Source organism: Mus caroli, unplaced genomic scaffold, assembly GCF_978045245.1.
Source record: "Mus caroli unplaced genomic scaffold, Mus_caroli_1 scaffold_8, whole genome shotgun sequence".
NCBI classification, from domain to species: domain Eukaryota; kingdom Metazoa; phylum Chordata; class Mammalia; order Rodentia; family Muridae; genus Mus; species Mus caroli.
Window position 1 is genome coordinate 29,592,650 of NW_028227263.1, and position 24,106 is coordinate 29,616,755.

General features: G+C 46.8%; 1 protein-coding gene across 5 annotated transcripts in view; it reads left to right on the plus strand.

Annotated features, from left to right (window-relative positions):
* Window positions 1-15,945: 15,945 nt before the first annotated feature.
* The window catches only part of Plekha7 (pleckstrin homology domain containing A7), a 187,670-nt gene continuing 179,509 nt past the window's right edge, over window positions 15,946-24,106 (plus strand). For all 5 annotated transcript variants that reach the window (XM_085841373.1, XM_085841374.1, XM_021166776.2 and 2 more), the window contains exons 1-3: window positions 15,946-16,046; window positions 16,149-16,225; window positions 16,316-16,373. In XM_085841373.1, the coding sequence (XP_085697499.1) occupies window positions 15,964-16,046; window positions 16,149-16,225; window positions 16,316-16,373 (218 nt within the window). In that variant the 5' untranslated portion in view covers window positions 15,946-15,963. The remainder of the gene's footprint in view (window positions 16,047-16,148; window positions 16,226-16,315; window positions 16,374-24,106) is intronic.

The window sequence follows — 24,106 nt, forward strand, 5'->3', positions numbered from 1 at the left end:
TTTTTGGTTTTTTTTTGGTTTGGTTTGGTTTGGTTTTTCGAGACAGGGTTTCTCTGTATAGCCCTGGCTGTCCTGGAACTCACTTTGTAGACCAAGCTGGCCTCGAACTCAGAAATCCAGCTGCCTCTGCCTCCTGAGCGCTGTGATTAAAGGGGTGCGCCACCACGCCCGGCTCGTAGTTGTTTTTGTTTTTTTTTTTTTTTAGATTTATTTATTTATTATATGTAAGTACACTGTAGCTGTCTTCAGACACACCAGAAGAGGGCATCAGATCTCATTACGGATGGTTGTGAGCCACCATGTGGTTGCTGGGATTTGAACTCTGGACCTTCGGAAGAGCAGTTGGGTGCTCTTACCCACTGAGCCATCTCACCAGCCCCTCGTAGTTGTTTTTTAATTGCCAATAATTCCTTTAAATCTCTGTGGGGTCCAGAATTATGAAATCAGCCTGTTCATTCAGCAAGTGTTTCTAAGCTTGTCATTTTAGTGATGTGCTTCAATGAGGAACATTTTAGGAGCTAGCTGCATAGCTAATTAATTAGATACATCATGTGTATTGGGTGCCTGCTATAAACAGAGCTCTATGCTAGGTGCTAGTAAGATGATCACAAATGATCGTGTACCTTAGAAGGTTCACAGACTGCTGGACATGGCGGCACACACCTGTAATCCTGGCATTGGAGAGGTACAGGCAGGAGACTCAGAATTTGAGATCATTTTTGACTAGCTAACTGAAGGCTACTCTGGTTAAGGAGACACTGTCTCAAAAAGGCTCAAGACTGTTGGTGCCGGCTTTACTCATTAAATGTGTAAGCTTTGCGCTGGAGAGACTGCTCAGCAGTTAAGAGCACTGACTGCTCTTCCATTTCCTGAGTTCAATTCCCAGCAACCACATGGTGGCTCATAACCATCTGTAATGGGATTTGATGCACTCTGGTGTATCTGAAGACAGCTACAGTATACTCATCATATATATATATATATATATATATATATATACATACATACACACACACGCATATATATATATATATATATATATAAAATTTCTGAGTTCAAGGCCAGCCTGGTCTACAGAGTGAGTTCCAGGATAGCCAGGGCTACACAGAGAAACCCTGTCTCGAAAAGCCAAAAAAAATATTAATTAATTAATTAAAAATATATATACATATGGTATATATATCATATATGTGATTAAATATATTTTTGTTTGTTTGTTTGTTTTTGTTTTTCTAGACAGGGTTTTTCCGTGTAGCCCTGGCAGTTTTGGAACTCACTCTGTTTTTTGTTTGTTTGTTTTGTTTTGACGTTTTCATTCTCCTGCCTCTATTTCCCCACGCTGGATTACAGCCCCAAGGCAAACCCTCCAAACGAGGCAGGCAACAGGCTTTGCACTACCGGGGAGCCCAGCAGAGGGCAGCAGGGGCCTGGCTGGCCCAGGCTTCCTTTCAGTCTCCACTGACTGAGCCTGGACAGTCTTCCTTGTGGCCTTGGGAGAAGATGGCCTGCATAAAGCTGGAGAAACGAGGATCGATGCACGGAAACAAACGTGTGGGGATGGACCAGGCCAGTTAGGCAGGGGCTGTCTGTTTTGTATATGCAGCTCAGAGTGCCTGACACCCACCATACTTAGTGAAACTCAGAAATGGTGGTGCTGCCCAAGGGAGGGATGGAGGTCAGGAGATGAATGGAGGACAGAAGAGAAAGAAAGACGGTTTTACTGACTGAACCCCTACTAATGCCATGTGCTCATAGGTATTCCAGTTCATATTTTTGTTATTTTTTAACTGTATGCTATGTCTAAATATTTAAATGTTTTTGTTCTTTGAGAATTTCATGCATTTTTTTAAATTATGGTTTTTATTTTAAATGTATGTATGTTTTAACTGTGTGTGTGTGTGTGTGTATAGCATATGCATGATGCATGCCTGGCACCTGCAACAACCAGAAGAGGGTTCAGATCTCCTGGAACTTTATCTACAAATGGATATGAATCATACCATGTAGAACTGGGAATCGAATTCCGGGTTATCTGGAAGAATAGCTGATGCTCGTAATTGATGGAGCCATTTCTCGAGCCACACGTCTAAATATTAAAAAACTACAATTTCCTTTTAAAGTTTCAGAGCTCAGTTGGTAGCATTGAAATGCACAAAGTGGGTTCAGTCCCCTGTGCCACATAAAACCCGTTGTGGTGGCTAACTCAGCTGGAGTTCTGGTGGAGGCAAGAGGTCAGGAATTATCTTCTTCATTCAAAAATCATCATTCGAGGTTATCCTCAGATGGTAAACAGACTGGGTTCCAGGCATCATTAGCCACACCCTGAGTTCCAGGCCAGCCTGGGCTACACTAAATGAGAGATTCATCCGTGTTTTTTTCTTTCCTTTCCTTTTCTTCTCTTTTCTTTTCTCTTCTTCTTCTTCTCTCTCTCTCTCTCTTTCTCTCTTTCTTTCCTTCCTTCCTTCCTTCTTTCTTTCTTTTCTTTCTTTTTATTTATTTGTTATTTTTTTTATTTTTTGAGACAAGGCCTCCCTTGCTGGCCTGGAACTCCCTTTGTAGACCAGGCTGGCCTGGAATTCACAGAGGCTGGCCTGCTTATCCCTCCTGAGTGCTGAGATTATAGGCCACCATGCCTGGCTCTTGCATATTCATTTGAAACATATGCATGTACCTTGCTGGGGCATCTGACACCTGCTGCTTCTCCAGTCTTTAGCAACAGCATCCAAACTGTGACCTGTGGCCACCTTCAACTGTCACCTTTTTTTTGTTGTTTTGTTTTGGTTTTTTTCTGTTTTTGTTTTTGTTTGTTTTTCGAGACAGGGTTTCTCTGTGTAGCCCTGGCTGTCCTGGAGCTCACTCTGTAGACCAGGCTGGCCTCGAACTCAGAAATCCGCCTGCCTCCGCCTCCTGAGTGCTGGGATTAAAGGCGTGCGCCACCACACCCGGCTCCAACTGTCACCTTTTAAGATTTATTTATTTATTATATGTAAGTACACTGTAGCTATCTTCAGACACACTAGAAGAGGGAGTCATATCTCGTTACAGATGGTTGTGAGCCACCATGTGGTTGCTGGGATTTGAACTCAGAACCTTCTGAAGAGCAGTCAGTGCTCTTAACCACTGAGCCATCTCACCAGCCCCCTGTCACCTTTATTATTAAACAGGCAGAATCTCAGGCTTCACACTGATCCCCAAAAGCAGAGAAAGGGAATCTGCATTTTAACTAAGTGTTCCAGGAACTCTGATGTCCATTAAAAGTATGAGACATTGGTGTTGTGTGTTAGTTACCGTCTTGTTGCTTGGGCTGGAGCCCAGGGTAGCCCTGAACTTACACGGTATCTCAGACTGGTTTTGTCCCCCAGCCTCCCGAGTGCTGGGATTGCAGGCACTAGCTCCCACTGGTGGACCGTAAGAGGTATATATATATATATATTCTGCACTGTTTGTCAGACAAATCCACAGTGCATATTCTCTCTCTGGATAGCATCAAATTTGAGACCTCCCAAGTGCATGCTGGGATTATGGGATTATGGACATATGCCTCCATACCTGGAGACAGGGTGTCACTGTGCAGTCCAGGCTGGCCTGGCTTGCTATGTAAACTAGGATGGCACAGACCTATTAGCCCTTGCCTCCTGGATGAATTGAAGGCATGTGTCATACCATGCCCAGGCTTTTAAAATATGTATTATTATTATTGTATGTGTATGAGTATTTGCCTGCATATGTGGACCATGTGTATGCCTGGTGCTCATGGAGGCCAAAAGAGGATGCTAGATCTTCTAGAACTGGGGTTAGAGACAGATATGAGCTGCAATGTGGATGCTAGGAACTGAACCCAGGTCCTGTACAAGAGCCAGTGCTCTTAACTGCAGAGCCATCTCCAGCCAGGCTTTTAAATGAAAGATTTACTTTATTTGTGTGGGTATATAAATGTGTTTGTGTGTGTTTTCAGGTGCTTACAGAGAACCGAAAAGGGCATAGGAGGCTGGGCAGTGGTGGCACACGCCTTTAATCCCAGCACTTGGGAGGCAGAGGCAGGCAAATTTCTGAGTTCCAGGACAGCCCGGTCTACAAAGTGAGTTCCAGGACAGCCAGGGCTACATGAGAAACCCTGTCTCGAAAAAAACCAATAAATAAATAAATAAATAAATATATATATATATATATTTTTTTTGGTTTTTCGAGACAGGGTTTCTCTGTGTAGCCCTGGCTGTCCTGGAACTCACTTTGTAGACCAGGCTGGCCTCGAACTCAGAAATCCACCTGCCTCTGTTTCTTTCTTTTTAAATCCTTATTTCAGCTGAATGCATTTGGGCTGTGAGAAGCAGCAGGGGACCTAGACTTCCCAGAGGCCCAGAATGTATCTGAGTCTGCATTCATCCTGAGGACTCTCTAGTTGCTGCTAGAAGAGTGAAGTTTTAGATGAAAACTCTTTTCTCCTTCCCCTCCTCCTGCCCCATCCTCTCCCTGTCCTAGCTTCCACCCTACTTTCTTCCCTCCCTCCCTGCTTCTCACCCTACTCCCTCCCTACCTATGTCCACTCTGTGCTGGGGATTGACTCCCAGGCAAGTGCTCTATCCCGGAGCTCCCCAGCTCAAGATCAAAACCTCTAATATATGTCCAGGCTCACAAATGGAAAGAAAAGATCCAACACATATATACAGGTGAGGCCGACCTTCCTTAGCAAAGTGTGTTAGCGCTGGAGGTCCAGGGACACATTACTTAATCTTCTCTATAATTCTTCTCTTTCTTTGTACTGGGGATGGAGCACAGAGCCTCAGGCATCCCTGGCAAGGACTCCGCCACTGAGCCTTAAGCACCTCTTTGTGAACCGTTATTGCTCCTGTTGTATAAGTGCAGGTACATGTCTGATAACTAGTGGGGTAAAGGCTGAGAACTTGTGCCTGTGGTGGTTTGAATGAGATGCCCTCCATAGTCTATAGGCATGTGAATACTTAGTCCCCAGTTGGGGGTCCAGTTTGGGCTGGAGGAAGCATGTCTCAGGAGCAGGCTTTGAGGTTTCAAAGCCTTGTCTAATTTCTAGTTTGCTCTCTGTGCTTCCTGCTTGAGGTTTAAAGTATGAGCTCTCAGCTGCTCCAGTTTCCTGCTGCCGTGCTTTCCAGCTGGGATGTCGATGGGCTCTAGAACCAGAGCCCAAAATAAAGCCTCCCTTTATTAAAATAGGATGTTTTATTCAGCAGTGGCATAGCAACTTGTACATTGTACTATGACACTGTTTTAAAAATAACCTTTAAGGAAAAGATTTATTAGGGGCTGGAGAGATGGCTCAGCAGTTAATAGCACTGACTGCTCTTCCAAAGGTCCTGAGTTCAATTCCCAGCAACCACATGGTGGCTCCCAACCATCTGTAATGGGATTTGATGCCCTCTTCTTACCAGAAGACAGCTGCGATGTATTCATATATATAAATAATTTAAATAAGTAAATATTTTAAAAAGAAAAGAAAGAAAAAGATTTATTGCCAGACAGTGGTGGCACATGCATTTAACCCCAGCATTTGGGAGGCAGAGGAAAGCAGATTTCTGAGTTTGAGGCCAGCCTGGTCTGCAGAGTAAGTTCCAGGACAGCCAGGGCTACACAGAGAAACCCTGTCTCGAAAAACCAAAAACAAAAAAACAAAAAAAAAACAAAAAAAAAAAAAAAAGAAAAGAAAAATATTTATTTTTATTCTATGTGCATGAATGTTTTGCCTACATAGTTGTATGCGCACCATCTATGTCCCTGGTACCTGTGGATGTGTCAAATCTCCTGAAACTGAGTTACTGACGGCTGTGACTACCATGTGGATAATGGGATGCAAACATGAGATGCCTACAGAAACAGCCAGTACTTTAACCACTGAGCCATCTCTCCAGCCCACCACATGGCTCTGCATCTTTGATGCTTCCGACCACATTAGATTGTTGACAAGCAGAAAATATCCAGCAAAATACCACAGCAGGGGTTGTTTTAAGAGCAATTATGAAGGCTTGGGGGTGAGTGTGCTGGAGAGATTGCTCAGCAGTTAGGCAACTGGGAAGAGTGTATTGCTCTTCAAAAGACCCAGGCGACTCAAAACTTAAGCTCTAGGGGATCCAACAGTCTCCGAGAAGAAACCACCCTTATATTTATGTAATTGAAAATAAAGACAGTAGAGGGCAGTGAAGAGTATTTGCTCTCCTCCAGAAGACCTAGGATCGGCTCCATCACCCACATTAGATGGGGTAAGCTCAACTCCATGGAATCTGACACTCCTTTCTGGCCTCCATAGGCACGTGCACACACCCACATGGATGCACACACTTGCACATAAGTTTTCAAAAGCATAAAAAGGGAACACTCACACATTGCCTGTTGACTTCCATTCTGTGACAGACTGCAGACACAGTGATGGTGCTATAAAACACCACCTAGTGACACTATACTCATCTTTGAGGAAGTCACTCTAGGATATGTCTACAGGACGAAATAAAATCACCCAAATATTTCTACAGTCAGAGTCCTTTTAGGTAACACAGGCTACCTTAAACTTGTGATCCTCCTGTCTGAATCTCCATAGAGCCAGAGAGAGAGACACCACCTCCACACTTGGCTCCAAGGACACACTTCTTACCCTCTGTCTCTGTTGTTTAACAAGGCATGGCTATGACTTTCTAGGGTGTTCCATTGCTTCCCACAGGAGACCAGTTGCAAAGCAGGAACCTGTTTATATGAAAAGGCATTAGGGACTTTTGTTTTGTCTAATGTAAAGTGTTTCCAAAGCAGTAATTGGGCTTTTAGACTGTGCCTTGGGGATGTTTACAGATGCTCTGGGTATGGGCTAGGCTGTGTCCCTGTGCTCTTGGAATCTGTAGTCACTGAAGCATGCTGCACCCAGATCTCAGTTCAGAGGATCAGGGCCAGTCCACTCTCTTGAACAATGTGTTAGCCGTGGTTTTGTAGTTCCTAGTAAATCTGGAAAGCCAGCTGACTGACTGACTGACTGACTGACTGACTGACTGGAGAAACAGCTCAGCAGTCAAGAACACTGGCTGCTCTTCCAGAGGTTCTGAGCTCAATTCCCAGCAACCACATAATGGCTCACAATCACTTATAATGGGTTCTGAAGTCCTTCTACCATGCAAATAGAGACTCACATACATAAATCTTAAATAATAACAACAACATCAACAAACCCAGTCTAGAAGGCTCTGGGAAGGCCATGAGTATGGGATGTCTGGGTATTGCAGAGTAGGGGAGGAAGGGAAACCTTCTTGGTCAAGAATAGGGCAGCAAAAAAGCAAAACAGGGTAAGGAGCATGTCTCTGGGAGATGCTCCCAGGAGTTAGAACATGAGTGGGAAAGGACGGGGCCTGGTGAGAGGGGTGTCTCTAGGATGCTGTTGCTGACAACACTAGATACACAGAAAACTTTGTTTTGAAGATCAGAGGGAAATGGGCCAGGTGGAGGAAGTCTTTAATCCCAGCACTCAGAAGACAGGCAGGAGGAAGCCTGTGAGTTAGAGGCCATCTAAGACTACATAGTGAGACCCTGAGTCAGTCAAACAGACTAGAAGGTAGTACACTGGTGTACTGGTGTAGCTGTCTTCAAACACACCAGAAGGTGGCATCAGATCCCATTACAGATGGTTGTGAGCCACCATGTGGTTGCTGGGAATTGAACTCAGGACCTCTGGGAAGAGTAGTCAGTGCTCTTAACAGCTGAGCCATCTCGCCAGTCCAGATTATCTGGTAAATTTGTGACCATTCTCAAGGTGACTGCCTGTAGAAATTAAGACGTAGGCCGGGCATGGTGGCACACGCCTTTAATCCCAGCACTTAGGAGGCAGAGGCAGGCGGATTTCTGAGTTTGAGGCCAGCCTGGTCTACAAAGTGAGTTCCAGGACATCCAGGGCTATACAGAGAAACCCTGTCTCAAAAAAACAAAACAACAACAAAAAAAGAAAGAAAGAAAGAAAGAAATTAAGACGTTTGTGTTCACTGTCTGCATCAGTGAGCTTCTAGCTGCTACTGGTTAGAAGATGTAGGTAGCTACAAAGGTATCATGAAAAAGACCATGGGGGTGGGGGGGCCTGATTTTAATCTTTGAGCTTATATCAATCCTGTGGGAGGATGGATGCCCTTGTTCATAGGAAGTGCATCTTTTTGCTCTGTTTTGATTGAACAGAGCACTAGTCAAGCACTCTACCTAAAGTCATCCCAGCCATGGACATATCTGAAAGAGCCAGGGATGGGATGTGTGGGGTGGTCCCAGGACATCATGTCAGAACATGTATGTCAAAAGAGTAGAGAAAAAGTGAAGATTTCTTTGTACTTTACTTGTAATTGAAAGAGAGAAATAGCAAGGGAGTGTATATGTGGGGGTGTGGTGGGGACGACACAGAATCAGATACAGATTTTAGTTAGTTTTTGGCTGAACCTAAAAGGAAAACGGATGTAGAGAGAGCAGGATAGCTGGGAATGGAGAATCTGTAGGAAGACATGAGGACACATGATCTTTCTGCCTCAACCTCTTGAGTACTGGGATTACAGATGTGTGTTACCATGCCTAGTTTTATGTGGGTACTGGGGATTGAAACCAAGGCTTCATGAAGACTAGGCAAGCTCACTACAGGGGGAACCTTGAAGTCTTCTTGTAGGGGGGCTTCAGAGCAGGTGGGGAAGGGAGTCCATTATGGAGCACCTGGCCATGTCTGGTGTTCTATCTTCAGTCTTCTGTAGTGATGGTATCCTCCTGCCCTTCTCATTTCCTTACTCTGGTAGTGAGAGCTTCTAACTGTGGGAACCACGATGTGTGGGTTGACAAAGCTCTAGGATTTTTTTTGTTTTGTTTTTTTGAGACAGGGTTTCTCTGTGTAGCCCTGGCTGTCCTGGAACTCACTCTGTAGACCAGGCTGACCTTGAACTCAGAAATCCGCCTGCCTCTAGCTCTAGGATTTTTGTCGTCAGCTACCAGGCCCCATAGTTTGGTGAGGAGAGAAATATGTAGAATCACAAGGCTGGCTCATTCCAAAGCCACCAGGTCATGCTGTCCCGAGATAGAAAACATACAAGTCGGGCAGTGGTGGTACATGCCTTTAATCCCAGCACTTGGGAGGCAAAGGCAGGTGGATTTCTGAGTTGGAGGCCAGCCTGGTCTACAGTGTGAGTTCCAGGACAGCCAGGGCTACACAGAGAAACCCTGTCAAGGAAAAACAAACCAAAAAAAAAAAAAAAAAAAAAAGAAGAAGAAGAAGAAGAAGGAGGAGGAGGTGGAAGAGGAGGAGGAGAAGGAGAAGGAAGAAGAAGGAAAAGGAGGAAGGAGGGAGGGAGGAAGGAGGAGGGAGGAAGGAGGAAAGGAAGGAAGGAAGGAAGGAAGGAAGGAAGGAAGGAAGGAAGGAAGAAGAAGAAGAAGAAGAAGAAGAAGAAGAAGAAGAAGAAGAAGAAGAAGAAGAACCACATTAAAAAGATTTGGGGGGGGGGGCAAAGGGGTTGCAAGTATAAAAGCTTAAGAAGCCCTCCCTGGTCTGGACTTTGTTTCAGTATCCTAAAACCAGAGACGACTCTTATCTTGTCCACCTCAAAAAATGTATATGCTCAATCTATCTTAAAGCCACCCTCACAGAACCAACTCAGATGAAGAACATGGAAAATCTCCTTTTAAAATAATTTTTTAAAATATGTATTTATTTATTTATATGAGTACACTGTAGCTGTCTTCAGACACACCAGAAGAGGGCATCAGATCCCATTACAGATGGTTGGGAGCCACCATGAGGCTGCTGGGATTTGAACTCAGGACTTCTGGAAGAGCAGTCAGTGCTCTTAACCGCTGAGCCATCTCTTCAGAACGTAAAACACCTATTGTTTGTTTTTATCACCTGGAAAGATTTCCATGACAATGGGCTGAGGAACCATCACTTTTTTTTTTTTTTCCTTCGAGACAGGGTTTCTCTGTGTAGCCCTGGATGTCTTGGAACTCACTTGGTAGACCAGGCTGGCCTCGAACTCAGAAATCCACCTGCCTCTGCCTCCCGAGTGCTGGAATTAAAGTCGTGAGCCACCACGCCCAGCACTTCGTCTTGTTTTGATTAATCAAGTCAGCCTGGAACAGAACTGACATGGGCTCTCTGAATCCAGACTTCAATGTCCATATTACCTGTAAAGTGCCTCTCCTTAATCTCAGAGAGGGACTGTGAAAGATGGTATAGTGTGGTTCCTAAGGTTCTGTACCTTAGAACCACCTGGCAAGCGTTCAATAACACCAAGGTCACATCACACAACACCATTGGCGAGGTCCACGATGGTTTTTTTTTTTTGTTGTTGTTTTTTTTGTTTTTTTGGGTTTCTTCCCCCTAAAGCACTCAGATAATTCTAAGGGGCAGTAAAGCTTATAGCTATACAAAGAAATGATCTGCAAAGGCTATGTTTTCTATTTGTCTGTCATGTCATTGAATTGGACCAGGGACTCACACATGCAGCATAAATCTTCTGTCGCTGAGATATTTCCCCAGTTCTCACATTTTTAGGGAGTGTAGTTTGAAATAGGTCTATAGAGCCCAGAGTGGCTTCAAACTTCCCATTATAGCCTGGCTTTGAACTGTTCATCTTCTGAGATCCATTTTTCAAATGCTTGGGTTATGGATGTGCAACACCCTCGGGGCCTGGTGTCTATTTCACATAGGGCATTTCACCTCAGAGTGTAGGTCAGAGGTAACTCACGTGTGAGCAGCTATTATCTCGGTATGTAGAGCTAGAGTATACAGCACAAACATTTTTGCCTACAATTTGCTGGGTTATGTTACTAGTAATTGCAAGAGATTCTAACTCTGGAGCAATGGCCCAGGGGTTAAGAGCACTCCCTACTCTATCCAAGAACATGCATGTGTCCTAGAATCCGAGGCCCCTGTGGGCATTCACAAGCACACACATGGAGGAGGAAGAGGAAGAAAAATTCTTTTATAAGAGTCTATGTACAGATTTTGCTGTTGCTGTTTTACTTATGCATTTAAATATGAAGTCTCTTGCATTATTTCTCTGCAAAGTCCTGTGGCTTCACCATCTCAGTTGTGATTTATACAACTATGCTTTATCATTGCTTTTATTCTACTTTTGAGACCAGGTCTTGGAATGTAGCCCAGGCTAGCCTTGGATTCTATTCTCCTGCTTCAGTCAAGCAAGTGCTCTACAACCGAGTTACCTCCCCAACCCTCATTGCTGTAATTTTCTTCTTCTTTCTGTCTTTTTTTGTTCTTCAAGACTGTAAATTATGTAATTATGTAATCCCAGCTCTTGGGAGGCTGAGGCAGGCAGATTTCTGAGTTCGAGACCAGCCTGGTCTACAAAGTGAGTTCCAGGACAGCCAGGGCTACACAGAGAAACCCTGCCTCAAAAAAACCCTCACAAAAAAACCAAAAAAAAAAAAAAAGAATTATTTATTTATGTATATGAGTACACTGTAGCTATACAGATAGTTGTGAGCCTTCATGTGGTTTTGGGGAACTGAATTTAGGACCTCTGCTTGCTCTGGTGGGTGGGCCCTGCTTGCTCTGGCCCAAAGATTTATTATTATAAATAAGTACATTGTAGCTGTCTTCAGAAGGGGGAATCAGATCTCATTAGGGGTGGTTGTGAGCCACCATGTGGTTGCTGGGATTCTAACTCAGGACCTTTGGAAGATCAGTTAGTGCTCTTACCGGCTGAGCCATCTCACCAGCCCCAAACCCAAGTTCTTAAGAGGAGCAGCCAGCACTCTTAAGCATTGAGCCACCTAGTCATGTCTCTATCCCTGTTTCTGTTGTGTGAGATAGGATCTCTATGGCTGTCCTGGAGCTCACTATGTAGACCAGGCTGGCTCCCAACTCAGAGATCCACCTGCTTCTGCCTCTCTGTTGCTAGAATGCTCAGGGCATTTGCCACCAAGTGCAGCCCAGATGAAAATTTAAAACCAATATTGGCTAATGTACTTTGAGTGTGCTATACAGTCAAGTGTAACTTTTTTAGAGGGACTGCTCTTTCAAAAATTGGTATTATAATCTTGAGGTGTACCCACCTGCCTGTTTGTCAAGATTCTTTGTTGTGAAGCCAAATGCTGTGGCCTAAGAGATGGACTGTTATTCAACCACTCACCTGTAGGAAGCCATTTCTAGTTTTTGTCCATACAGATGAAGCTGCTGTGAATATTATTAACATATAAATGCACATATTTATAATAAAAACACATCATTCTCTGGGATAACTCATAAGTACATGTGATTAAAATATTTTTATTTTTTATTTTAATTTTTTTGTGTGTGGTTTTTCGAGACAGGGTTTCTCTGTACAGCCCTGGCTGTCCTGGAACTCATTCTGTAGACCAGGCTGGCCTCTGCCTCCCAAGAGCTGGGTTAAAGGCGTGCGCCATCAAGCCTGGCTTATTTATTTATTTATTTATAAATTTCTGCACAGCGGCGATCCCCTTGCTTCAGTTTCTCAGGTAGCTGAGACTAAATGTGCACCACTGCTCCTGGTAGAGACACCAGTGCTTTATTCAGAGCATCATTCTTTGGAATGAGGTGCCTGACCGGAGCTTTCTAATTTCCTCAGCTTTCTATTTTTTTTTCAAGATTTATTTATTTATTATATGTAAGTACACTGTAGCTGTCCTCAGACACTCCAGAAGAGGGCATCAGATTTCGTCATGGATGGTTGTGAGCCACCATGTGGTTGCTGGGATTTGAACTCGGGACCTTCGGAAGAGCAGTTGGTGCTCTTAACCACCGAGCCATCTCACCAGCCCTTATTTTTTTATTTTATGTGTATACATTTGTATATAATTTTGCCTGCATGTGTGTATATGCCCCATGTATGTATGCACCACATGCATACAGCATGCTCAAAGTTCAGGAGTACAAATGGTTGTGACCCAACATGCTGTTTGCTGGGAACCCAGGCAGGTTCTCTGCAACAGAAGTATGCAGTCTTTATTTCTTTTAACGATTCTATCTATCTATCTATCTATCTATCTATCTATCTATCTATCTATCTACCTAGATATTATGTATACAGGGTTCTGCCTGCATTTATGCCTGCAGTCTAGAAGAGGGCACCAGATCCCATTACAGATGGTTAGGAACCACCATGTGGTTGCTGGGAATTGAACTCAGGTCATCTGGAAGAACAGCCAGTGCTCTTAACCTCTGAGCCATCTCTCTCAGCAGCTGAGCCACACTGAAGAGATGTACTGTTTCATGTCAGATAAACTGCCATGGGGTTGTCTGGTCAAAGCAATGTGTAACAACTGCTGCCAAACTGCCTTCAAGGACTGTCTTAGGGTTTTCTAGTACCTGTGAATAGACACCATGACCAAGGCAACTCTTATAAAGGACATTCAATTGGGGCTGGCTTACAGGTACAGAGGTTCAGTCCATTGTCATCAGGTGGGAGCGTGGCAGCGTCTAGGTAGGCAAGGTGCAGGAGAAGCTGAGAGTTCTCCATCTTCATCTGAAGGCTGCTAGCAGAATCCTGGCTTCCAGGCAGCTAGGATGAGGGTCTTAAAGCTCAAGCCCACAGTGACATACCGACTCCAATAAGGGCCACACATCCTAATAGTGCCACTCCCTGGGCCAAGCATATACAAACCATCACAAGAAGGCAGAATCATTTTGTAGTCCCAGCAACCATGAACAAGAATGGTTTTCTTTTCTAATCTGACATCTACGAAATAGAATCTCCCACTGTAATTTTCATTTGTATACTTGATGGTCAACTACCTTCCCATATGCTTAAAAGCCACTTGTGTTTCATTTCTATTAACTGTGTGTTCATAGTCTTGTCCATTTAATATATTGCTTTCAAATGAGTGTTTAATAAGACATGCTATTTCCCTATGTTCATTTGAAGAACTGGGTCAGAGGCTGAGGGCTCTGCATCCCCAACCACAGCGCCTTTCTCCCTCCTGACTGCTTCAGAGGATCCTCTGGAACAGCAGTCATGTCGTGGTGACCCTCAACGACAAAATTATTTCATTGCTACTGTTAAGAATCGTAATGCGGGCTGGTGAGATGGCTCAGTGGGTAAGAGCACCCGACTGCTCTTCCAAAGGTCCGAAGTTCAAATCCCAGCAACCACATGGTGGCTCACAACCATCTGTAACAAGATCTGGCGCCCTCTTCTGGAGTGTCTGAAGACAGCTGCAGTGTACTTACATATAATAAATAAATCTTTAACAAAAAAAAAAAAAAAAAGAATCGTAATGCAGCCAGGCAGTGGTGGCGCACACCTTTAGTCCCAGCACTTGGGAGGCAGAGGCAGGCGGATTTTTGAGTTCGAGGCCAGCCTGGTCTACAGAGTTCCAGGACAGCCAGGGCTACACAGAGAAACCCTGTGTCAAAAAAAAAAAAAAAAAGCCGAAGAAGAAGGAGAATCATAATGCAGATAAATATCTGATATATATACAGAATAGATAGATATCTGACATGCTACCCCAAGGGGTCGCGACCCACAGGTTAAGAAACAGCGGGAGAGCTCTGGCTGTGCCCCCTTCAGGGTCCATCCTACTGATCTCTCATTCCAGTGCTCTGTGCAGACTGTTGCACCTTCATGTGAGACTCCTTAGACCCGCAGCTTTTGTCTCTGCAAGGCTGGCCTGACCCTTGCCCAGCGCCTAGCTTCCGGCTGCGGCTCCGCCCACTTGCAGTGTGACAGAGTTGTCTGAGTGTTTTGCATTCTTCTACGGAGTTGCAGCTTAAAGGCTGAGGCAGATAGTTCAGGCGCCCAGGTCCTGGAGTTTGGGGCAGACCAAGGCCCCTTCTCTTGTCCAACTGACACAAAAGAGTAAACACACAAACGTCAATTAGGAGCAAATGAGTAGTTAAGGATCTCCTTTTACTCTACGGGGGGGGGGGTCAGGAGCGCTCCCCAAGACCTAAGTAGGTAAAGAGCGCGGCTTGACAGCTCTTCCAAAATGAGAGCAGGGAGATCCAGACCCAGCATCTCTTTTTTGCCTGTGATCTCTACAGCTTCGGGGGGGGGGGGGCATTTTTTTTTTTTTACTTAAAGATTTATTTAATGTATGTGAGTACACTGTTGCTCTATTCAGACACACCAGGAGAGGGCATCGGATCCCATTACAGATGGTTGTGAGCCACCAAGTGGTTGCTGGGATTTGAACCCAGGACCTCTGGAAGAGCAGTCAGTGCTCTTAACTGTGAGCCATCTCTCCAGCCCCCACCTTTTTGGTTTTTGAGACAGAGTCTCATAGTAACCTGCGCTGCACTGAAACTCTGTCAAGCAGTTCTGTGTCTTCCAACTCGCAGCAATCCTTCTGTTTCAGTTTCCCCAGGCCTGGAATCACAGGCAAGCTTTTCTCCTATTTTACATTAGACTTGGAGGCTGCTCCGGAATCCAGCAGAAACCTGTTCGGTGTTCCTTGTCTAAGAAAGAAGCACACTTCCGGGGTAAGGGGGAGGAGAAGCAGAGGTGTGCAGGTCGCCTGCTTTTCCTGGAGCAAGGGTGTGTGTGTCAGGGGTGGGGGATGGGGGGGGGCTAGACTGTTCCTCAGCCCGCGAGTCTCGGGGACAAAGGCTGCGGGGCCTTGTGCCTTGCTCCGGCCGGCCTTCCACCAGTGAACTTTGGAGGCACCGGCCGTGACCTCGAACTGCGAGTCACCAAGGCTGGGAGCCCACGCTGCACCCACCACAGGGGAACCCAGTAGGGTCGGTCCAAGTCCCTCTTGTCTCAGCCCCTCTCCACTCCTTCCTGCTCTCCCCCTCATTTCTTCCAATGCACCCTTCTCCCAATCCCTCCTCAGATCTTGTCCTCCCCTCCCTATTCCTACCCAACTCCTTGTTCCAACTCCTAGTTACTCCAGCTCCCCGTTTCGCGTCCCTCCCACTCACTCCGTCCAACAACTTGCACCCCTATCTCCTCGCTCCGCCCCTTACCCCGCCCCTTACCCCATCCCTCCCCCTCCCCCGGCCCGGGGCTCAGGCGCTGGGCGAACATGGCGGCTGCGGTCGGGCGGGACACCCTACCTGAGCACTGGTCCTATGGCGTCTGTCGGGACGGCCGCGTCTTCTTCATCAAGTGCGTGAGGGGCGGCGACAGCCGGGCGGGGTCGTGCGCTGGGGCTGGGGCCGCGGGTGGGCGTGTAGGGCGGCGGCGCTAACAGGTGCACCTCTCCCGTAGTGACCAGCTCCGCTGCACGACCTGGCTGCACCCGCGGACCGGCGAACCGGTCAACTCGGGTCACATGATCCGCTCAGGTGGGCTCTGGGTCGGTGCGGGGTGCGGGGTGCGGGCTGGGGGTCGCCACGGCTGCGCGAGTTTGACCAACTTTTCTCGCCTTCCCGCAGACTTGCCGCGCGGCTGGGAGGAGGGCTTCACGGAGGAGGGCGCCAGCTTCTTCATCGAGTAAGTGAGCCCGCACCGCGGCCGCACCTGCCTTGCTCTCCCGCAGCCTTGGCGGGCTCGGCGCTCCGGGTTTGTTTGCTTGACGGTGGCGGGCTCGGTGGGGGACGGCTGCGTACCGGGGCTCGCAGCGCCGCAGGGGGCCTGGCCAGGTCCGGCCCGCCGGTGGCGGAGCCTGCAAACTCCAAGGCTCCCCGGAGACACGCCTACCCCGGGGGCCTGCGCTGGGCACAGTGGCGGGTGTCGGGGAGTAGGGCTCGCGTGGGTCCGGAGTGTGGCCTGAGGGCCTGGGCGTGGGGGAGGGGGAAGAGGGGCCCCGATGCTAGTCTAGCCGCGCTGGCTGGGCTCGCCGTGGAGAGTTGGAGCGCGACCCGGGCCGCCGCATCCTTGCTTCTCAGGGATGAGATGGGGGTGGGGCTCCCAGGCAGCCAATGATATTCCCGGAACTCTACCCGCGCGTCTTCGGCGGGCGCCGAACGCAGAGGAACGCGGACGGTCTGCTCTGCCCGGACTAGTAGAACGGGAGCTTTGCCGCCTGAGCCTCTGGGCGCTGTCCCAAGTTATTCTGGGTCTGTTGGTCCGCGTGGATCTGATCTCGAAGTTGTAAGGGGACACGAGTGTACAGTCTTCACTTTTCCCAGTCGGGCAAGGTGCCTGTGTTGCAGCGTTCCTCCCTCTGCTTCCTGTGGGTCCTAGGAGTCAGAACTTGCCTTTGATCGTTTGCCCCAGTCAGTCGGTGCCTGGCATAGAGTAGGAGCTCTGTAAATGTTTGTTTATGGAATGAATGAACTAGCCAAAGGTCTGGCGCTCCATGGTTTGGCACTCGGTGTACTGTGCGGGACCGTGACTCAGAATTCATTTCTTCACCAACTTGGAAACAATGTTTAGATCTGGATCAGAATATGTGAAGAAAGTCCCCGAGCCTCCTTTGTCACTTGGGACTCTTGTATAGTGGCTGCTGACGGATGAGCTCTGTGCAAGGGAGGTGCTCACTGTTTCTGTTCGTCAATTTGTAACCCACGGGAGGAAAGGGAACAAAGAGTGAACAAATAATAATAGCAGGTAACGGTGACTGCTGTGCGGAAAATTAACATGAGGGGATGTGACTTGAAGTGATTGGATGGCTGGTGGGGCTGGTAGGTCCTGATGACTTTTTTCTGAGCAGGTGACATTTGGAATTTGAATGACAAGAAGAACCCTTGCTGTGGTGACCAGTAGGGGCAAAACATTTCAGAAAAATGTTTAAGGAACAAAACCCTTCGAGTTCAATGAGGGGTTGGGGATTTAGCTAAGTGTTAGAACTCTGGGGGAAAAAAAAAAGTTCAATGAGCAAAAAGTCTTGTGTGGCTTGGAGGAAGTGACTAAGGGTGAGGATGGCATTAAAGGAAGGCACAGGAAGGGAGGTAAACGATGAAACTGGAGCAGGGTAAAGAGTTGCTGAGCTCTATCCTGAGACCAGGGAGAATGCAGGCGTTTTAAGGTGGCTTGGTATGTTTGGCAGTTTTGGGGAGAATGGGGTTTGGGTGGAGAGCTGTGCCAGGGAGGCAGGAGAGCAGCAGGAGGCTGTAGCTGTGGTCCAGAGCAGTGGGGGGTGAAACACGGAGATGGAGAGCAGGAGTCAGATTGAGGCTGTGCTTTGGATGCTGAGAGAGAGAGAGAGAACTCCTGGGGGGCTGGGGAGATGATGCTCCGTTCATAAAGTACTTGCCATGCCAGCATGAGGACTCACATTCCATCTCATAAAAACCCAGGTGTAGTAACAATGTGCACTTGTAATACTAGCACTGGGAAGGTAGAGACCGGAGAATCCAGGGCTTGCCACCCTGTCATCCTAGCCTAAGCTGCAAGCCCCAGGTCCCAGCAAGAGACTGCTTCAGAAAATAAGTGGATATTTAAGAAAAAACATGTGAGGTTGGGCTGGCTTCTGGCTTTTACATTCTCAGGCACACATATACGTGTGCATTTGTACACACAGGAATACACACAAGTACACATACTGCGCGCGCACACACACACACACACACACACAGATGATTCCTAGAGGTGAGAGGTCCTGAGTGGGTGGGTAGTGCTCATATCTTTGAGATGGAAAGGCTGGGGGAGAAACAGGCTTGAATAGGTGTTAAGAAACTCTAGATTTTATTCTGTTATATATAAGATGTGAATATATCATATAGATCAGCAATTCTCAACGTGTCATTCACAAATGATCCTTTTTCAGGGGTCGACTAGGATCATCCGAAAACACGTATTCACATTATGATTCGTAACAGCCAAGTGACAGTTATGAAGTAGCAGCATTAGGAAGGTTGAGAACCACTGATATAGGTTTATGAATCTGAAGCTTGGGTTTGAGAGGGAGAGAGGCTTGCAGAGACCCATCTGAGGGTAACTGTGTGTGATGTCATAGGGACTAGGTGATGTCATCAAGGACAAGTGTGGGCCAAGAAAGTCTGTCCCGGTTTGCTTGCTGTTGTCAGAAGCACCATGAGCAAATGCATAGTTAGGAAAACTAGGGAAAACAAAGGTTTGTTTCAGTTTATACTTCCCATCCCAGTTCACCAGTGAAGGAAGTCAGAGCAGGAAGTTGAGCAGGAGCTGAAGCAGAAGCCATGGAGGAAGGCTGCTTGTTGGCTCACTCTAGCCTGCCAGCCCACTTTCCTTAGGCTTACATGGGTAGGATACAATGGTCCACAGTAGGCTGGGCCCTCCCACATCAATCGTCAGTCAAGACAATTCCCTGCAGACATGTCCACTGCAGGACATCTTCAGTTGAGGCTCCCTCTTCCCAGGCTACAGAAACTAAGCAAAACAATGCTCTAAGCCTGGGGGCAGGTAGTGGCTGAGATCAGGAAAGGAAAACTTAAGAGGACAGACTGAGAAGGTGAGAAGATTTGTAGTCACAGGGACCTCCAGAACAGGGGACTGCCACCCATGGCAGATGACATGGGTAAGTAACACCTGTCCAGGAAGGGCAGTACATCTTCCTGGAAGTTTTGTTGCAAAGAAGGGTCCAGGCATTGGCTGATAGCTGGAGATTGTGTGGGTAGAGGGAGGGTGTCTTAGGCTTTTATTGCTGTGAAGAGACCCCATGACCAAGGCGGCTCATATAAAAGGACAACATTTAATTGGGGATGGCTTACAATTTCAAAGGTTTAGTCCATCGTCATCATGGCAGGAAACAGGCAACATAAAGACCAGCATGGTACTGGAGATGTTGCTGAGAGTTCTACATCGTGATCCAAAGGCAGCCAGGAGGAGAGTGGAATTCCACGCTGGGTAGAACTTGAGCATAGGAGTCCTCTAAGCCTTCCTCCCACAAGGCCACACCTCCTAATAGTGCCACTCCCCCTGGGCCAAGCATTCAAACACAGGAGTCTGTGGGGTCCATACCTATTCAAATCACCACAGAGGGGTTTGTTCTTTCCAGGGAAAGATGGTCCAGCATCTTCTTATGTTCTGGACCTGGGGGTGGGTGTCGGGGAGATAGATGTAGGAAAAAAACCTAGCAGTTATTGGAGCAGAGTTTCTGTGGAGGTGAGAGGGAAGGATGCCAGTGTGTATCTCAAGGTCACTTACTGGGACAGCGAGGAAAGGTGGTGAGTGTTTTGCAGTAGTGGCACAGCCTTGCGTTGGATTTGTGCAGTCTGTAAACTCTAGGCTGCAGCCTCAGCACCGGGATTTTATCCCTGTTGCAACTCTTCTTCGATCACTCTGTCCCTGCTGCCACCACTCCCTCATCTGAATCCTCCCACACTTTTTGGAAATGACTACCCATAGCAACATTGACTGTGGCCCCTCCTCTCAGAGGCTGCTGGTGCCAGTAGGTCGGAATCCGTTGTGTTTTCTACATGATAATTTCTCAAGAGGTCTCTTTGTCCCACCCCCCACTCCCCCATGAAGTTTTACACCTATCTGCTTACTAAAGAGTTTGTGGTTCTTTTTTTTTTTTAAGTTACTACATTTGATTGTGTGTCACCTCCAAACCTTGTGTGTCACCCTTCAGCCCTTGTCCCCAGCCTTTGGTTTTCTGAGACAAGATCTTCCTGTGATCCTCAGACTGGTTTTGGATTTAAGATCCTCTTGTCTCTACCTCCTGAGGGGTGGGGTCACAGGTATGTGTAACTGCATCCTACTAAACAGATTAATACCCTCTGGAGTCTGTTTCTTGATTTTAGTTTATTTTTGCACATTTGGCTACACTTTGTCTTCATGGTTCTCACAAGTACAGGTGAGGTGGTGCAGATCTCCCCTTTAATAAAAAGATACTGGGCTCTGAGATGTTTTCATTTTTCCATGAGTCTCCTGACTGGATAGCAAATATCACAGTAGTTATGATAGTGTTAGCTACACCAACGATGAGAATAGTGGCGATTATATGTCTTTTTTTGTTATTTTTTGTTTGTTTGTTTGTTTGTTTGGTTGGGTTTTTTTTTTGAGACAGTCTGTGTCCCTGTGTAGCCCTGGCTGACCTTCAGGTCACAGAGATCCACCTGCTTCTGCCTCCTGAGTGCCGGGATTAAAGGTGTGCACGCCAAGCCTGGGCCTAGTTTGTTTGTTTGTTTGTTTAGGACAGGGTCTTGCACTTTAGCCCAAAAGCTGGTCTCACAGGTAAGCAGCTCCACCACATGGTGCTAACTTAGTTGAGGTCTTGGAGAAAATATCAGGAACTGCTATTGCTATTCATAGCTGTTGTCTGATTTATTTATTTAAAGACAGGGTCTCACTCTGCAGCCCAACTGGCCTGGAACACTTAACATCCTCCTGCCTCAGCTCTCCTGAGAATGTCTCGTCTCAGGATTATAGGCATGTATCACTGTACCTAGCTTTTGGTTTTGTTTTGAGATAGAGCCTCATGTACTGAACCTAGGTCCTCCATCAGGAAGTCATGGCCCTAGTCTAGTCTTTGGGGTTTTTTTTTTTTTGTTTGTTTTTTCTAGACAGGGTTTCTCTGTATAGCCCTGGCTGTCCTAGAACTCACTTTGTAGACCAGGCTGGCCTCGAACTCAGAAATCCACCTGCCTCTACCACCCGAGTGCTGGAATTAAAGGGGTATGCCACCATGCGTGGGTCTTTGTTTAATTTTTATTTCGAGACAGAACCTCACTGGGCTGCCCAGGGCAGCCTTGAACTTGGAACTTGGACACTACTGCCTTAGTGTCCCAGCAGTTGGGAGTTACAGATCTGCGCCATAGTTCAGCCCTAGGCGAATGCTCGTCCTGCCTCAGCCACTTGTGTGCTTGGTGGTGTGTATGTGTGTGGAGTGGGGTGTTGGCACACCACACCCTGCTTGAAGGCTGCTCCTTGAGGGCAGACCTGTTCACTGTTTCTGAGGCATTGGCACACAGCCCAGGCCCGGACCTGCTTCCGCCCTCCGTATTTATGGAAGAGAATGTGTCCCCATGAAACCTTGGGCAGTCATTAAGTAGTCCAGTCTTTATCAATTCCTGGCTGAAGAGGAGACTTGTGTGTGGAGCAGAAGCGGGGAAGCCAGGAGTGGGCCTGTTGGGGCTGGTGTTTACACTCAGGCATCTTGGAGGCAGTCGCTCATTGGCAACAGCAACGCTCAGAGCAGGAACCTGGCTAGGAGAGGCTCAGGCAGCCTTCTTTGGCTCCTTGCTCTCATGAGCTCAGCACTGTGCATCTGGGTATTTTCTCATCTGTTGGCAATTAAACTGGATCCCCCCTTTCCCTGGCTTCAGGGCCTTGGCATCTTCTGACTTTGCTCCAAGGTCCTGACAGGGATCAACCTATCACACTAAGTGCCACTTAGCTTCAGGTCCTCCAGCCTTAGCTTTGTAGACTTGGGTCATCCTGTGTAGGTACCATTCCCTAGGCAGTAGGACTTGGGAAAGATACACTGAAGGCTTGGAGTGAAGTTGTTTTTCTGCTGTTTCCCCTGCGCCTGCAAACATTTTAGGGGCGGAGTCTATAGCATAACTTTCAGGTCTCCAGGGCAAAATGAAAATGGAAGGAGCCTACTGAAATGGGAGGGTGCCATTGGAAGTACCGTAGTAAAATGGGTGTGGTGGCACAGTGATTTTAGCACGTGGGAGGAAGAGGCAAGGCCAGCAAGAGTTCAAGGTCGGGGCTGGAGTGATGGCTCAGTGGTGAAGAGCATCGACTGTTCTCCCAGAGGTCCTGAGTTCAATTCCCAGCAACCACATGGTGGCTCACAACCATCTGTAATGGGATCTGATGCCTTCTTCTGGTGTGTCTGAAGAAAGCTACAGTGTACTCATATAAATAAAATAAATGAATCTTTAAAAAAAAAAAAGAGAGTTCAAGGTCATCCTGGCCGCTCAGTCTGGGCTACGTGAGACTCTAGATATTGGAGCTCTGTCTCCAAAACCCAACAACAAAACAAAGCTGCTGTGTAAGCCAGTGTGTTCAGCCAGCAGTTAGCATTCTAGAAGTGGAGGCAGGAGGATCCAAGAGTTCAAGGCCATCTTCAAAAATGGATTGAATTGTAAGAAGCCAGCCTAGGTTGCATGAGCCCCTTTGTCAAGCTAAAGGAGACAAATCCACAAATCTACAATATAAAACGTGTTCCTTTTGCAGGTTTTCCCCCCTAGACTTGTCATGGTTTTAAAATTTGCTATTTCATGTCTTTTTTTTCTTCTTTGAGACAGAGTCTCACTGTGTAGTCCTGAATATCCTGGAATTTGCTATGTAGATCAGGCTGGCCTCAAACTCACAGAGGTCTGGCTGTCTTTGCCTCCCCCGTGCTGGGATTAAAGGTGTGCGTCACTGTTTTCTGGTTTGTTCAATATCATTTTAAGTAAAGAAAAAATTTAAATATATTATATATGTTTTATAGCTCATCTCTATATCAAATATAATCATTTATTTAAATGTCAATGTCAGATCATTCACCTTTAATGCCGAATGATTCATCAGCACCATATCCCACTATAAAATACAGTATAAGAGTGGGCAGGCTCAGGGCACTGTGGACAGGGTGAGGCACATGCAGGCCAAGTGGGACATAGGAGGCTGGGAGAAGCAGGGAGAGCTGGGGTGGTGAGAGCCAAGGCTTCTAGCCTCCTTCAAAGACACCCTGCTGTGGACCATACCCAGTTCTTAGGGCATGCCTTCAACTTTTCAATCAGTTTAAAGACAGAGTGAATCAGATGTGAAAGTCGTCAAGGGGGAAGTCCTTATTAACTAGAAGGCCCTTTAGAAAAACCATTGGAGGCCAGGCGTGGTGGCACACACCTAATCCCAGCACTTGGGAGGCAGAGGCAGGCAGATTTCTGAGTTTGAGGCCAGCCTGGTCTACAAAGTGAGTTCCAGGACAGCCAGGGCTATACAGAGAAACCCTGTCTAAAAAAAAAAAAAACAAAACAAAAAAAAAGAAAAAAGAAAAGAAAAACTATTGGAGCTTGGACACCACACTTCCAGAACTTTTATTTCAAACCAGAAATTGACAGTCTTACATTGAATTCTGGGTGCTAATGGCTTACATGTATTTAAAGTGGAAGTCCTGAAGCCTCATTGTTGAAGGGCAAGCAGGTTCTCCTGCTTGGCTGGTTTAGGTATAATCTCATACTTTACCTTGTGCTTCCTGGTGGCTTTATCAAGGGGGAAAGCCGGATCACGGATTTAGTACTGGGTCCGTGGGAAAACACTAACAGTGAGTGTTTTGTGGAAAGCTGGAGCATGGACGGACTTAGGGCCGTGATTTGTCTCACACTCTCAAAGCACCTGGAAAAACCTCTGAGAAAAAGGATTGA